This window comes from Saccopteryx bilineata, chromosome 7, assembly GCF_036850765.1.
Source record: "Saccopteryx bilineata isolate mSacBil1 chromosome 7, mSacBil1_pri_phased_curated, whole genome shotgun sequence".
NCBI lineage: Eukaryota > Metazoa > Chordata > Mammalia > Chiroptera > Emballonuridae > Saccopteryx > Saccopteryx bilineata.
The window spans coordinates 87,211,102-87,227,128 of record NC_089496.1 but is presented as its reverse complement, the minus strand read 5'-3'; the positions used below and the strand labels follow the sequence as shown (position 1 = coordinate 87,227,128).

Below are 16,027 nucleotides of genomic sequence, written 5' to 3'. Positions count from 1 at the left end.
TAGGGCACATGCTGGAGTCTGCCTCACTATTTCACCCTCCTCTCACCCAAAAATAAAAAAGAAAGTCACATATTCTTCAACTTCATTCAAGGCTCAGACCAATTATAATGACATTAAATCCAAAGTAGCTGTGCATGACTGATGTTAGTAATACACGCCCAGAAAAGTATCTTGTAAGGTTACTCTATCTCCTAACAAGATTAATCAGAGCAATCAGGAACATTTACAAATTAAAGCTCTGCTTATAAATACTACTAAGGACAAATAAGAGAATAAATAAATAAATGTGAATAAATGCCTTCAATTTCACGAGTAAAAATCTCTGAAATGAAAAAAAAAATCTCTGAAATGTTCTATGGTATATAAGAACACTTATCTGCATATCCTAAAGTTAATAATTTTTTTTCTAACCAAAAACAATGCCTCTTTTTGACTTGCTTTAAACAAAATTGAAACTGCTAAGGAAGGCCAGTACTGGTCTACATGTGGCCAGTGAGCACTTGAAATGTGACTAGTGCAGTGAGGAACTAATTTTATTTCATTTTTTTATTTAAAATAACCCCTTGTGTGGCTATTCTACTGGATACCACTGAATAAATTCAATATTAATTCAGTATTAATTGGTAAATAAGTAAATAGATGAGTGAATAAATGAATGTAAAATATGTATTCAGTCTAAAGAAGTTGTTGGAGCATGTCTTATAATATATGGCACACTCCAAGTGAAAAGTTAATGAAAACACACATGTAACCAAAATTATTCTTAAAAACAGCTTGGCTATGCATAGGGGTGAGGGGTGCTCAGGGGCTATAATGGAAATCTCTGTACTTTCTGCTCAATTTAGCTGTGAACCTAAAACTACTCTAAAATAATAATAACTATTAAAACAAAACAGCCCTGGCCGGTTGGCTCAGCGGTAGAGCGTCGGCCTAGCGTGCGGAGGACCCGGGTTCGATTCCCGGCCAGGGCACACAGGAGAAGCGCCCATTTGCTTCTCCACCCCTCCACCGCGCTTTCCTCTCTGTCTCTCTCTTCCCCTCCCGCAGCCAAGGCTCCATTGGAGCAAAGATGGCCCGGGCGCTGGGGATGGCTCTGTGGCCTCTGCCCCAGGCGCTAGAGTGGCTCTGGTCGCAACATGGCGACGCCCAGGATGGGCAGAGCATTGCCCCCTGGTGGGCAGAGCGTCGCCCCTGGTGGGCGTGCCGGGTGGATCCCGGTCGGGCGCATGCGGGAGTCTGTCTGACTGTCTCTCCCTGTTTCCAGCTTCAGAAAAATGAAAAAGAAAAAAAAAAAAAAACAAAAAAAAACAAAACAGTTTGGATTCTATTCTTACTGACATCCCATCACTCTAAGTTTACCTTTCCCTAAATTTTAGTTCTAATGCAAACCTCCTGCTTTCTCCTTTCAGAAGCAATGTGGGTATATATTCATAAGAAAAATAAATGGCCTGACTGGTGATGGCATAGTGGATAGAGCTTTGACCTGGGACACTGAGTTTCCAGGTTCGAAACCACAAGGTCACTCGCTTGGGTGCAGGCTCATCCAGACTGAGCGCATGCTCACCAGCTTGAGCGCGGGTCGACAGCTTCAGCATGGGATCATCGACACGAACCCACCATCGCTGACTTGAGCCCAAAGTCAGTGGCTTGAAATTCCAGGTCTCTGGCTTGAGCAAGGGGTCATTGATTGGCTTGTCATGAATCCCCTGGTCAAGGCATGTATAAGAAGCAATCAATGAACTAAAGCACTGCAACAATGAGCTGATGCTTCTCATCTCTCTCCCTTCCTGACTCTTCTTTCTCTCTCTCACTTAAAAAAACAACAACAAAAAACTTTCAGTTTTGAAACTACGGATGGGAAAAACCCACACATAGTGTCCCATAGTTGTGGGACACTATCATCTCAAAAGTGATATGCTAAGTTCCATGAATGGCTGAAAAAACTTCGAACTGAAATAATTTTTTCAATACAAAGATAAAGATTTTATTAAACATTAGCTACTTTCATACATATTAACATACAAAGTTACAGTGTTTAAGAGAGATTATAATTTCTAACGAAAGCAATGCCTCATTTATCAAGACAACATTATGAATTCAGTGTTCTTATGGGCATATTTTTCTGATCAAGGGTTTCCAGACTTGCTCCTGTGAAGACACCTATAAGTCAGTGTGCCTGGCAACAGAGTATAGTAGGTCCTACATAACGTCATCAGTAGGTACTTGGAAACTGTAACTTTAAGCAAAACTACTTATAACACAACCAACTGTACCATAGGCTAATTGATATAAACAAGAGTTAAATTCCTATTGCATATTTCCGGTCATCAAAACATAAGCAACTTCTAAGTAAAAACCCCAAACACTTCTAATATTAAACACCAAAATAAATGTGAGCTATACATAACATTTAAGAAAGATGAATAAAAACAAGAAAAGAATTATTTTTTAGCCCACTGACTCCAGTTCAAGGTCCCAGGTAGAGAGAGTCCATCCTGCAGTTCAGGACACAAGACAGAAACCCACATGACCGAGATGCCCGTGTACCCACTGAGGGTACACTCACACCCACCCACGCTCACACTGGGACTACTGAGACACGCCAGTTCACCTCATGTACAAACCTCTGGGTTGTGGGAGGAAATCAGAGTACTCGGAGAAAACCCACACAGACCTGGAGAGGATGTGCAAATTTCACACAGACAGTGGCCCCAGACCAGAATCAATTTTTTTTTTCTCATCAACATTGAACGGAACAATGTTATTCAAGGACCTGCTGTACACTCTTTGTGGAACATCACAAAATACTGATACAATTCATTGTGTAAATTAGGAACAATTTAAATAGAAAAAATATGACTATATTATATGTATATAATAAAAAAAATCACAAACACAAGCATTATCTTAAAATTTTTTATAAGCTGGTGAACTAAAGTGATAGATGTTGCCATCAATTCCTAATTATTTGCTTAATGATTTTATCATCAGCTAATGGTCACCGGCAATTAAGCAGTAGCTGCTGCCACAAAAAAAGAAACTCTGGAAGGAAATTTTTAAATGGAGACAATACTGCCTATTATCTTCAGTGTATATCTGTATGGCAGAAAAAAGAACTAGAGAACAGAAAATTCAAGAATAGCCTTAACCGGATAGCTCAGTTGGTTAGTGTCATCCTAATATGCCAAGGTTGTGGGGTTCAATCCTTGGTCAGGGCACATACAAAATCAACCAATGAATGCATAAATAAGTGGAACAACAGACTGATGTCTTTCTCCTCCGCCCCACTCCAACCCTTCCTCTTAATAAAAGCAATAGATTATTTTTAAAGATGTTGGATAGTATTGTTATTATCAGAGCCTACATCTCATAACCACCACCCACTCCCACTACCACCATTCTAATTTGTCATCTGCTGCGTTCTGAGACAACAGAGAACCCAGCTAATTAAAACTATGTAAAATAAAAGCAAACAGGCTCTCTATAAGATCCTATCTTATCAGTAAAGTACAAGAGTTTTTAGTACAGGAACTTAGTGATAACAAATTTGGTTACTCATGGGCCTTTTGTGATTAATTTCCGATTCTTAACTTTGTTCCTGATTCTTGAAAGTATACAGATTGATTCTCTATTCCTGATTCCATACAGCTATACATAAATTATTTTCTCACTGGGAAATAATTATTCCTTCGTGTCTGCTTCCCTAACAAGATTATGAACTCAATGAGTTCAGGGGCCACATTTTATTTATATTTGTACCTCAGTGTCTTAGCAATGTCACACACACAGCAAAGTCTCAACAAAAGTTTGCTTCCTAAGTGACTCATGGGAGCTGCCATAAGTAGTTTAACTACTCAAATAGGGTAATTTGTGGCAATATACACATAACTTTTTATTAAAAAACAAGAAGCTTTATGCTACACAGCTGCTAGCTGCTCAGCCAGACATTATAGGGTGTCAAGACTTTGGTAAGGTCACCACATCGGCACAGTCTGAGTGTTCCTTAACCCTGCAGCTAAAATGTTTCAATTAATTCAACTCAACAAGTATTTATTGGCCACTTGGGGTATAGTAGCAGACAAGAACTATTAGATCACTCTACTTCCCATGTATCCCTCAAATGCATTTACTGCTCTCCATTGTCACGGTTGCCAAACAAGTTCAGGCCACTGTCATCTCTCTACTGGGGTATTCCAATTCATCTCCCTTCTACTTTTATTCCTCTCTGATTCATTCTTTATAATGCCACCAAAATAAGTTTTCATTAAAAAGCATTTCAGATCATATCTTCTGCAAAGCGTTTAGAAAGCCTTCCCCTCTGCCCATAGAATAATATCTAAATCCCTTAAAATGGCTTAATAGGCCTAGCTTGGTCTAGTTCTCCACTTGCAGAGCTCACTACTGACTCCCTAACAATCTTCACTCTAGCCATACTGACCTGCACAGAATTCCATAAGCAGATCACGCTGTCTTCCAGGGGGACACTATGCTCAGGTCTATCAAAAATATCCCAATAAGAAAGAAAAAAAAAAATCCCAATAAGCATTAAGGAAACTCAAATTATAGATTTGGTTCTCTAAAGCTAACAAGCTTCTTAAGGCCAGTTATTGACAACTGTAATCATATAAACAACTGTTTCCTCTTCTAGAAAGCAAGAGTAAAAAATGTAACAGTACTACTAAAGGAGTAAAGGCTGAAAACATAAACTTCTTGAGAAAAGGTATCAAAGTCTCCATGGCTTCATGCCCATTATCACCCAGCGCATAGTGGCTGCTCAATAAACATTTATTGAATGAATGGATGAATGACCAAACTGAACAAGAAATGGGAAATTATGGAGACAGAACAACCCAGAAATACTAAGGAGAGTAGGCGTGTGTCCCAATTCTAACCAAAAAAGATTCAAGAAGAGGGCTACTAGAGGTGTCTGAGAAGGGTCTTCATTCTTACAGGAGAGCACGGAAGGCTTATTTCTCTCCTATAGGACAGGAATGAGGATACGTGCAGCCCTTATTGCTACTGGACAACTGAGACAAAAACTCCCACCCTGCCAGCCAATGTTGAACTTGTGGTCCTGCGACCTCTAGGCTTTGAGTGATATGAGCCAATAAACTTTCTTATTATTTAAGCCAGTTTGACTGTTACTTGCAGGCCAAAGCCTTCTAACTGATATACATCTGAGTATTAGAGAGAAAATCACGATGAAGATGAACATAACATGTCATCATTTCATTTTGTAGTCTAATCAGAAGCTAAGCTAAAAAAAATACCAAAATCAATCACTCTTATAAAGAAATGTAGATCTTCTATGCAATAGATAAGTCATTGAAACTATATCAAATAATTCAGATGTATTTTCTGTGAAAAGAGGTATCATTCAGCTCTTACTGGATGGAATTAACGGTAGCTTATTAGAATCTACAGAAGAACATACTAGAGAGTTCAAAGATAAAGTAGGAGAGCACAGAAAAAGTATTTGAATGAATGGTCAAAATTTTTCCAAATTTGATTAAAAATTATAAATCCAGAGATTCAATAATCAAAAAATCACAAGCACAAGAATCATGATATAAACTCCACCAATGAACATATAAGAAAATTGCTTAAAACCGGTGATAAAAAGAATATCTTAAAAACAGACAGAGGAAAATACACATGGGATGAAGGGGAGGGGAGGGGAGGGGAGGGGAGGGGAGGGGAGGGGAAGGGAGGGGAGGGGAGGGGAGGGGAGGGGAGGGGAGGGGAGGGGAGGGGAGGGGAGGGGAGGGGAGGGGAGGGGAGGGGAGGGGAGGGGAGGGGAGGGGAGGGGAGGGGAGAGGAGGAAGATAAAAATGACTACAGACTTCTCCTTAGAAAGAATGCAAGCCAGCCTGACCTGTGATGGTACAGTGAACAGAGCATCAGCCTGGAATGCTAGGCTCGCTAGTTGGAAACCCCTGGCTTGCCCGGTCAAGGCACATATGAGAAGCAACTACTAGGTGTTGATACTTCCCGGTCCTCCCCACCATCTCTCTCTCTTTCTAAAATCAATCAAAAAATAAAAATAATAAGAGAATGTAAGCCAAAAGACAGAGTATCATCTTTAAAGCAATAAAAGAAAACTATTCATCCTGGAGATCTATATCCTACTAGAAAGCCCGGCGGTCATACGAAATGACCGCTGTTCTAGATATTATAAATTGTAATTAAAATGATTTGTGCAAAGGTGTCTGCTAATTCAAACTGAATTACCCAGGGCAGGCGGCGAGGACGCCCCTTTGCTTACTGCCCCACCGGGTTTCCCCCTTCTACTTGGTTAATTGCTTAAAGTAGAGTGCAATGAAGGAAACCACTGGCGGTACATTTCTTAAGAGCCACCACTAGCTCAATAAATAAAGGTGATTTAAATAATAAAATGTTAATTCACATGTCAAAGATCTCTTTGTACACAACATTTCTTGTGTAGATCTTTCCATCATTTTTAAGCTCGCCTTGCAGAGGACCATCAATTATTTTTAATTTTATGTCTGTTCTTTCATGAACTCTTGAACAGGCAACATAAAGTTGACCGTGTCCAAATGCAGGCTCAGGTAAAAAAATGCCAACATGCTTAAGCGTTTGGCCCTGAGACTTATTGATGGTCATAGCAAAGGCAAGTTTTACAGGAAATTGTCTACGTCTCAATTGAAACGGCAACCCTGTTTGAAATGGAGCCAAATCAATTCTTGGAATGATATGTATTTCACCTTTAGAGGAGCCAAAGACTTAGCTATTATGACATTATTTTTCAATTGGAGAACCTCTAGTCTTGTACCATTGCAAGGACCCCTTCTGGTGTTAAGATTTCTTAACAGCATAATAATTGCTCCAATCTTTAACCTCAATTTGTGAGGTGGCATGCCAGAAGGCGGGACTATTTGAATGCCGTGGGAACTTCACCCCATTGGCTAGTACAGTTACGCAAGCAACCAATAAGCTATCGGCGACAAACAGACACTTAAGACGCATATAATAAAGATGAGCATTTCTTTTAAAAGGAAAGCAAAATAAATACTTTTTAGGTCATATAAATTTGAAAGAATTCACCAATCACAGACACAAACTACTAGACATGTTAAAGGAAGTCCTTTAGGCAAAAGGTAAATGGTGGTAGATGGAAATATGAATCTACACAAAGTAATGAAGAGGCCCAGAAATAATATGCAAACCTTTTCTTCTTATTTCTGAAATCTGTTTAAAAGATAATTGAATGTTTTTTTTGTTTGTTTTTTTGTGAGAATGAGAGCGAGAGAGACAGACAGACAGGAAGGGAGAGATATGAGAAGCATCAACTCGTAGTTGCGGCACCTTAGTTGTTCATTGATTGCTTTCTCATATGTGACTTGACTGGGGGGCTCCAGCTGAGACAGTGACCCCCTTGTTCATGCCAGCAACCCCACACTCAAGCTGGTGAGGCCGCACTCAATGTGGCGACCTCAGGGTTTCGAACCTGGGTCTTCAGCATCCCAAGCCGATACTCTATCCACTGCACCACTGCCTGGTCAGGCAAGACAACTGAATGTTTAAAATAATATATGGTGGCACTTATAACATATGGATAAGTAAAATGTATGGCAACAATGGCACAAAGACCAAGACCAAAGGGGCAGGTTCTTATACTATGTGTGAAGAGGTATGATATTACTTAAAGTGAAGGTAGACAATGCTAAGTTAAAGATATGTACTACAGGCCCTGGCCGGTTGGCTCAGTGGTAGAGCGTCGGCCTGGCGTGCAGGAGTCCTGGGTTCAATTCCTGGCCAGGGCACACAGGAGAAGCGCCCATCTGCTTCTCCACCCCTCCCCCTCTCCTTCCTCTCTGTCTCTCTCTTCCCCTCCCGCAGCCAAGGCTCCACTGGAGCAAAGTTGGCCCGGGCACTGAGGATGGCTCCATGGCCTCTGCCTCAGGCGCTAGAATGGCTCTGGTTGCAACAGAGCGACAGCCCAGATGAGCAGAGCGTCGCCCCCTGGTGGGCATGCCGGGTGGATCCTGGTCAGGCGCATGCGGGAGTCTGACTGCCTCCCCGTTTCCAACTTCAGAAAAATACAAAAAAAAAGATATGTACTACAAAGGCTAAATCCTAAAGTAATCACTAAAGAAATATAAAAAGAGTAATATCTAATAAGCCAACAAAGGAAACAAAACAGAATCATAAGATATGTACTCAATTCAAAAGGGAAAAAAAGAGGAAAAACAAAGAACAGATGTGACAAGCCGAAAAGAAATAGCAAGACAGATAGATTTAAACCTAAACTTAACTGATAATCAAATTAAATGCAAACAGCTTAAACACCCCAAATAAAAGGCAGATATTGTAGCTGCAATAAAAAACAAAACTCAGTTAAACACTGCCTATAAGACGCCCACTTTAAATATAAAGACACAAACAGGCTGAAACTAAAAGACGGAAAACCATCTGTCATGCTAACACTAATCAAAAGAATGCTCAAGTAGCTAGATTAATACCAGACCAGTAGATTTCAGAGCAAAGAATATAATCAGGGATAAAGAGTCTAATAATGATAAAAAAGGTCAATTCAACAAGAGTACATAACAATTCTAAACACTTATATACACAATAAGTTAGCACACCAAAACAAGAAAATAGAAAGATGCCTTTCATGGTTAAAATGTAGCATCATCACTGCTAAATAAAAACTAAAAGTTGTCAAGATCTTTATGTAATAAGTGGCATGCAATTTTTTTTAAATTCTTTTTAGAGAGGAGGGGGGGAAGAGAGAGAGAGAGAAGGGGGAGGAGCAGGAAGCATCAACTCCCATATGTGCCTTGACCAGGCAAGCCAGGGTTTTGAACTGGCAACCTCAGGGTTTCCAGGTTGACGCTTTATGCACTGCGCCACCACAGGTCAGGCCGTGGCATGCAATTTTACTAATAAAAGTGCAGTATTCTCCAAAAGGGTCAAAGGTAGCTATGTGTAAAACAGCTTATCAAAATATTTATGACTTCAATGCAAAGCTGATCAAAGTGATCTAAAGCTGACTCACCTTTCATATTGCCTGTCTCGTGGTAATGAAGCACCCCAATGTCGAAAGTCCACGATTAACATAAGTAAAAGGAGACAGGATATGAAAAAGAGTCCTAGGAATGCCACTCGCTGACGGGGAAATGGACTCACTGTGGGCACAGTAAAGTACCAGGAGGCTGGGCAGAGGTAGGAAAAACTGATCCTGAAATGAGACAAACATTATTAAGTAAGAAAAGTCTCTACAACTGAATAATAAAAAATACCCTTTAAACTACATAGATTAAACCCCTTCTTAATAAAGGCAAAAATTCATGCCACCAGAAATTTTAATGTTCTTTTAGTATCAAATTTTAGAAAAGGGATTTATATGGTTCATGGTACTTCTACTACATAAATCAGAAAACATATTATCTGATTTTTTCCCAAGTCTGCACTTTGGTGTGCAATTCAAGGAATTAATCTTATTTTAATGAAAAGATCATCAGTCTCCCTGAGCAACCTCATAACACTGAAGAATCAGAGTACTTCAACATGCCCACCAAGAATGCTGTCAAAAAAAACAACTGGATAGTCAGAAAACTTATTCAACTGATTTTTAAAAATATTTTAATAAGTAATTTATGCACATAGTAAAAAAAATAATCGAACAGTGTAAAAGGATACATAGTGGAAAGTGAGTCTCGTGTCCTAACCCAACCATTTCCCTCTGAGAGGCAACAATTACTACACAGTTTCTGTGTATTTTTCCAGGGATATTCTATGTATACACAAGCACAGATATGGATCATATATGGTAAAATACATCTGTGTGTGTGTGAATCTCCATTCCTTTGGTTTTACACCATACATACTGTTCTGGATCTTCCCCCTGATTACTCTATTTGACAACTGTCCTATATTCACAGACCCACATTAATCTTTTCTGAAAGCTTCAGAACATTACAATGTATGGAAAAGTTTATTCGATTGTTAAGTTCACTTTCTATATTGATTCAAAAGGACCTCTTTTCAAAGTTCATTGTAAAAAAAAAAATCTGTTTAACCTCTTCAAGAGAAACCTAGCCCCTCTCAAATGTCAATTTGAAAGAACACTACAATCTAGCACGTTACAGAGCTGAGCAAGCACTAAAGTGAGTACGGGGTTATGGGCTGGAAACCATTCTATCTGCCTTCAAAAGATTGCAACTTTGATCTTTGCATCCATGTGTCCAGATGCAAAGTTCAGGTGCAGCCCTAGGGCAATCTTCACTTGTAACAATCTCCCAGGACCCCTCAAACTGCCTGCCACCCCCCACCGAACCCCCAGCTGAGGAGAAAGTGCGCAGCCTTACCTAGCCATGGGTTCCCTTCAGTGGTCTCAACACCTGTCACCTCCTTTTCCTTTTGCCCTGAGAAGGTGGTCTCCTTGTCCTCGACATCTCCTAAGCCTGCAGCCTGGAAAGAGTTGGTTGGGTTTCAGACTTACCTCCAGGAGTGCCCGCTAAACCAGACTTCCATAAGAAGGCCAGCGCGCCCACCCCAGACACGTGCGCCCCGGTTCCTGGGGCCCAGCTGACCCTACCCCAGCTCCCCGGGCCCGGGGCGTTCTCAAGGGCCAGCGATGTCCTCGAGAAACCAGCAGTCCTCAGGCGGCAGGGTGAGGCTCCCCATTTCCCTTCACGTCCCTCCAGGCCCCGCAGCCTCCGGCGTTTACACTCACGGGTCGACCGGCCCGCCAGCGCCTTCAGCACCTCTCCTCTCGGTTCAGCACGACTGTCCACCGCCTCTAGCCCAGCCGGAAGAAGGTCTGCGCCGATTGCGGCGCCACGTCCCCAAGGAAACCGCAGGGAGCCAATGTCTGACAGGGGCTCTAGGGCCACCGGCGAACCAGCTCTGTCGGCCGCGCGTCCGTCCGTCAGGGTGGCCAATCCCCAAGAGTGTTCGACCTCTCATGCCCGCCCCAAGATTTCGAGTGCATCCAATCCGGAAGGGCGTCGTGCGGCGGCTCCTCCTGGAGGGGCGGGCGGAGGGCTCACAGGTGAGCGGTACGGGAGCTCCGGGATCCCTGCTCCGGGATCCCTGCTCAGGGTCCCCTCTCGGCGGCCGGATTAGTCCGTCCGCTGCTTTCTCCACAGCAGCTTCCAGGACACGGCGACACCGGTGGGTGGGGCTCGGGTGTCTGCGACAGTGGTGCATCCCTTGCCTATAATCTATTAGAGGTTTTGTGTCCACCAAACCTGCCCGGCAGAATGACAGTTCTCCACCTCAAACCTTTTCTATAGCCTCCCAAACTGATGCCTCGGCCTGTTCTCTTGGAGACAGTGAGGTCTACACTGAAGCGCATATATCCATTCATTCAACATTAATTGACTGTCTACTGTATGCCACACATAATGAGCAGCTGTGTCCATACCTGACCAGACCTTACAGTAATATATACAAACGTAATGTTTCCTTAATGCTGGGTTTTTGTTTTTCCCTCCTTGCTTACACAAGCCGTTTCATTTCCGGGAGGAAGCTACTTGGAAAGGATAAAGTCCAGCTCCTTACAAACGTGGCACATAATATGGCTGTCCACGACCCGCCCGTGCAGTATCTTCTGCTGCTCCTTATCTCCCTTATGCTCCAGCAACGCAGCTCTGGGGTTTCAGCCTTCTTTGGTTTTGCTCATTCTGCCTCCATTCAACCCCTTCAGCTGTCTTGCATATCCTTCCCTCTTAGCCAGGCCAAATCCTACCCATCACTGAGCACTCTGCTTAAGTGTTACCTCTTCTAAAAGACTTGCTTGACCTACACCCCTTTATATATGCCTATTGTTCCGTTTATCACATTGAATTACAATGCTGTTTATGTGTCTGTCAAAGTGGACAGAATATTCTTGAGGGCGGGGAACTATCTGCTTCCACATCCAATGCTGGGCACTGCCTGGCACATAAAATACACTAATATATGATATATAAGTGAATAACTGTGGAATTAAACGAAGACAACTCTCAAATAAGAACAAAAAGAGGCTATTTATTCCACACCTGCTATAACAAGACAGTCAGCCACCATCACTTGCGTCGGGCAGAGACTCAAGGGTATCGGGAGTGGGAAAGCTAAAAATGAAAAAGGGGGGGGAGGAAGGTTTCTCGCACGCTCTGATTTGAGAGTACTAGCATGAAGAAGCTGGAGGCGATTAACTAGAAACGGCAAATTATGTAATTGTGTTGGGGGGGGGAGCATATTTGGCTTTCTCTGATTGGTCCTGAGTTGGAGGAGGAGGGGCAAAAAATAGGGAAACAGTCTTTTGACCAGTCGAGTTCTAGGCTGATTGCTGCACAGGTTGTGGGTCAGAGTTCTAACTGTCATGTCTGGCCATTATCCAGTTTTTATATTGTGTCTCATGACTACAGTTGACCCTTGAACAACACCGGTTTGAACTGAAGAGGTCTGCTTACACATAGATTTTTTTCAATAAATATGTACAGTATTATAACGTATTTTCTTTATGATTTAAATAACATTTTATTTCCTCTAGCTATTTTATTGTAAGAATACAGTGTATATATAATACATATACAAAAAATGTGTTCATGGACTATTTATGTTATCTGTAAGGCTTGTGGTTAACAGTAGGCTATTAATAGTTAAGTTTTGAGGGAGTCAAAAGTAATATGCGGCCCTGGTTGGATGACTCAATTGGTTAGACTCAAGAGTGACATCCAGATGCACAAAGGTTGCCAGTTTGAACCCTGGTCAGGGTGCATACACAAACAGGTTGATATTTCTGTCTCTCTCTCTCTCCTTTTTTTCTCTCTAAAATCAAGAAATACATTTTTTTAAGTTATATAGGAATTTTCAACTGCATAGGGTCAGCACCCCTAAGCCCTTTGTTGTTCAAGGATCAATGGTATTGTTTTTCCTTCTATTACCTCCCAACCTAATTGGCTTCCTTGTAGGAAAATGGCTGATAGATTAAACTACAGCCCTGAGACAAGTCGTTGGTGTGGACTTCGGAACGCCAAGTCCTGCTGCCTCGGCAAGTAGCACCGGAACAGGGACCCGACTGGAACAGGGACCCGATTGGAACAGTGACCCGATTGGAAGAAGGATCGCCAGAGTGATAAAGGAAGTAACTGCTGGATCGCAAGGGGAAATAGAGGCCTCAGTTCAGTCCGTCACAGGAAAGTGGTAAGGACACCCTCAGAAAAATACAGGGTAACAATGGGGGATGGGGACAGTGTTATGAAATTCCGTCCCTGTATCTGTCTCTCTCTCTCTCTCTCAATTTTTTTTTTTAAGTATTTTTTTTTTTTTTTGGTATTTTTCTGAATTTGGAAACAGGGAGGCAGTCAGACAGACTCCTGCATGCTCCCGATGGGAATCCACCCAGCATGCCCACCAGGGGGCGATGCTCTGTTGAAACCAGAGCCATTCTAGCGCCTGAGGCAGAGGCCATAGAGCCATCCTCAGCACTCAGGCCAACTTTGCTCCAATGGAGCCTTGGCTGCGGGAGGGAAAGAGAGAGACAGAGAGAAGGAGAGGAGGAGGGGTGGAGAAGCAGATGGGCGCTTCTCCTGTGTGCCCTGGCCGGGAATCGAACCCAAGACTCCTGCACACCAGGCTGACGCTCTACCACTGAGCCAACTGGCCAGGGCCTATATCTGTCTCTTAAAACAATTGTTGAAGGCTGGCGGGGCTAAAGCCAGTGAATCGAAACTTTTAGACAGCCTAAAATAAGAGGCCATAGACAAGGAATAGAGTATTTGTCACATCTTCTCTAGTAATTACTGTTCACAAAAGCCTCCTCTCTAAATCCCAAGCAGTGCCTTTAAAACAGATAACAGATAAGCATGTTTGGATTGAACAGTGGCTGTTAACTAAAGAAAAATCGGAGGCTTTTCAAGAATTAGTATTAGGGCAATTAGAAAAAGGACACTTGAGGAATCATTTAGCTCATGGAATTCTCCAGTGTTTGTGATTAAGAAGAAATCGGGAAAGTGGAGATTTTTGACAGATTTACATACAGTAAATGCAGTAATTCAACCTATGGGAGCTTTACAACCAGGGTAACCAAATCCATCTTTAATACCTAAGGAATGACCCTTAGTAGTGATTGATTTAAAAGATTGTTTTTTCATTTTACCTTTGGCACAGGAAGATAGAGAAAATTTTGCCTTTTCTGTACCTTCCCTTAATGCTAAAGAGCCAATGAAAAGATTTTGGTGGAAAGTATTGCCACAAGGCATGCTTAACAGCCCTACTATTTGTCAAAACTTTGTAGCTAAAGCCCTGGAACCTATTCGGTCACAATTCCCTCAGTGCTACATCCTCCATTATATGGATGATATTCTTGTAGCAGCAAGAAACCAAGAAGAATTAACTAAAGTCTAGTCTGCTTTAGAGAAACAGGTGCAAATTGTTGGCTTAAAAATAGCACCTGAAAAGATTTAACAGACTGTCCCGAGCTATCGTAGACTGCACTACAATACGACCCCCCAAAAAATGCAAATATGCAGAGATAGCATTAAGACCTTAAATGATTTACAGAAATTATTAGGAGATATTAATCGGCTTTGCCTAAAAGTGGGAATTATGACACGTGAGCTCTCTTCTTTATTCTTTTTTGCGTGGAAACCCTAGTATGATTGAAACAGCTTTGTTAAAACCTTCTTAACCACAACCTCTTATTAATCATTTTTCTCAATTATACCAAACTGTCCGATAATGCCGCTTCCTTTTCTGTATCACTCATTCATTCGCTTACTAATCTTGCAGGACCCTTAGCTGCATGCAATGCTACAGCTGCCCATTCCTACACTTTAGACTCCATCCATTGAAAAAAATGCATTGGGAAGACTGTCACGGGCCCAGTAGTATTTTGCTACTTAATGGTTCCTGTGGAACTGTGATCAACTGGGCCCCCAAGGGGTATGCAGTTCGAGACTGTAGCAAGGAGAATGAGACCTGCAATTCCCATAAAGTTTTAGGATGGCGTGTGTCTGATTACAACCATACTGCTATTCTGATGGTCTGCAATCCCGCAATCGTATTTCTTGGATAAAACAATGGGGTGCTGGATTATTGGGAGTTCTCATTGGGATATGTATTATTTTAATATGTTTTTCTTTAGTCCTCAGATGTTCATAATAAATCCTCCAACAATTGGTGCAGAAGAAGGCTGGTAAAAACTGCTTATGCAGCTATACAAAAACAAAAAAGGGGATATGTAGGAAAATGGACCGCCAAGTTCTGTGGGGGGCAGAACGCTGCTCCGGCAAGCACTACTAACATTGTTTATGGAAGGAGCTGGTCCCTATAGCTATTTTCCTATATGCCTGGGGGGCATCGGTTGGTCATATTTCTCTGCACCTGAATCCATTGTAGACTAATTTGACCCAAGCTCTGCTAATTTGCTTGATGAGCAAAGAGACCAATAAATATAATGAAGCTGCAGAGAGCTGGGCTCTCAGTCTTAGAGGCTGGGAGTCCCCTGTACCCATCTTTTCTCTATGTTGTGTCTTGTGTGTTTTTCTGAAGTCCTGCAGTGCCTTCCTTTCGTGCACACCCACAGCTGAGCTGGTCTCAGCACTTCCTAACTTGTCTTTCTCCCTCAATTGTCAGTTTCTTCTTTTTTTTTTCTTTCAGATGCCGTATATATTTCAGTGAAGTTTGTGTTTTCATGTAGACATCTGAAAAAAAAAATGAAAGGAAATGTGATCAACTTAAGAGATTCGGAGCACATAATGATCTCTAGGACCATCCTGAACACAAGGTACTGGCAATTCTCATGAGTGTGTGCAGGTTCAGAGTCCAGGTTTATGTTCTGATCAAACCGACCGGGCCCTGGCCTGCCTGCTGTCGTCCTGCTCTACATGGAATGGCAAGTAGCTGCAGGTGGAACAGACCCCCCCCCCCCCCGTACCTGTGTCGAGGTGAGAAACGTCCAGACCTATAGAGAATGTTGGCCCTGGCTGGTTGGCTCAGCGGTAGAGCGTCAGCCTGGCGTGCGGGGGACCCGGGTTCGATTCCCGGCCAGGGCACATAGGAGAAGCGCCCA

At 42.2% G+C, this 16,027-nt stretch overlaps 2 protein-coding genes across 3 annotated transcripts in view; one reads left to right on the top strand and one right to left on the bottom strand.

Moving 5' to 3' along the window:
- Positions 1–10,831, bottom strand: part of ENTPD7 (ectonucleoside triphosphate diphosphohydrolase 7) — a 55,004-nt gene extending 44,173 nt beyond the window's left edge. The window contains exons 1-3 of one of the 2 annotated variants that reach the window (XM_066240134.1): positions 10,703–10,831; positions 10,335–10,437; positions 9,023–9,205 (exon numbers count right to left, since the gene is read on the bottom strand). In XM_066240134.1, coding sequence (XP_066096231.1) covers positions 9,023–9,205; positions 10,335–10,342 — 191 coding nt within the window. In that variant the 5' untranslated portion in view covers positions 10,343–10,437; positions 10,703–10,831. Of the gene's footprint in view, positions 1–9,022; positions 9,206–10,334; positions 10,438–10,564 lie in introns of both variants that reach the window. The other variant, XM_066240135.1, reaches the window with a different exon arrangement.
- LOC136311173 (uncharacterized) lies at positions 10,604–13,063 on the top strand. Its single transcript, XM_066240389.1, has 2 exons — positions 10,604–11,142; positions 12,927–13,063. The coding sequence occupies exons 1-2, from the start codon at positions 10,604–10,606 to the stop codon at positions 13,012–13,014; spliced, it is 627 nt and encodes a 208-aa protein (XP_066096486.1). The 3' UTR covers positions 13,015–13,063.
- Positions 13,064–16,027: the final 2,964 nt, after the last annotated feature.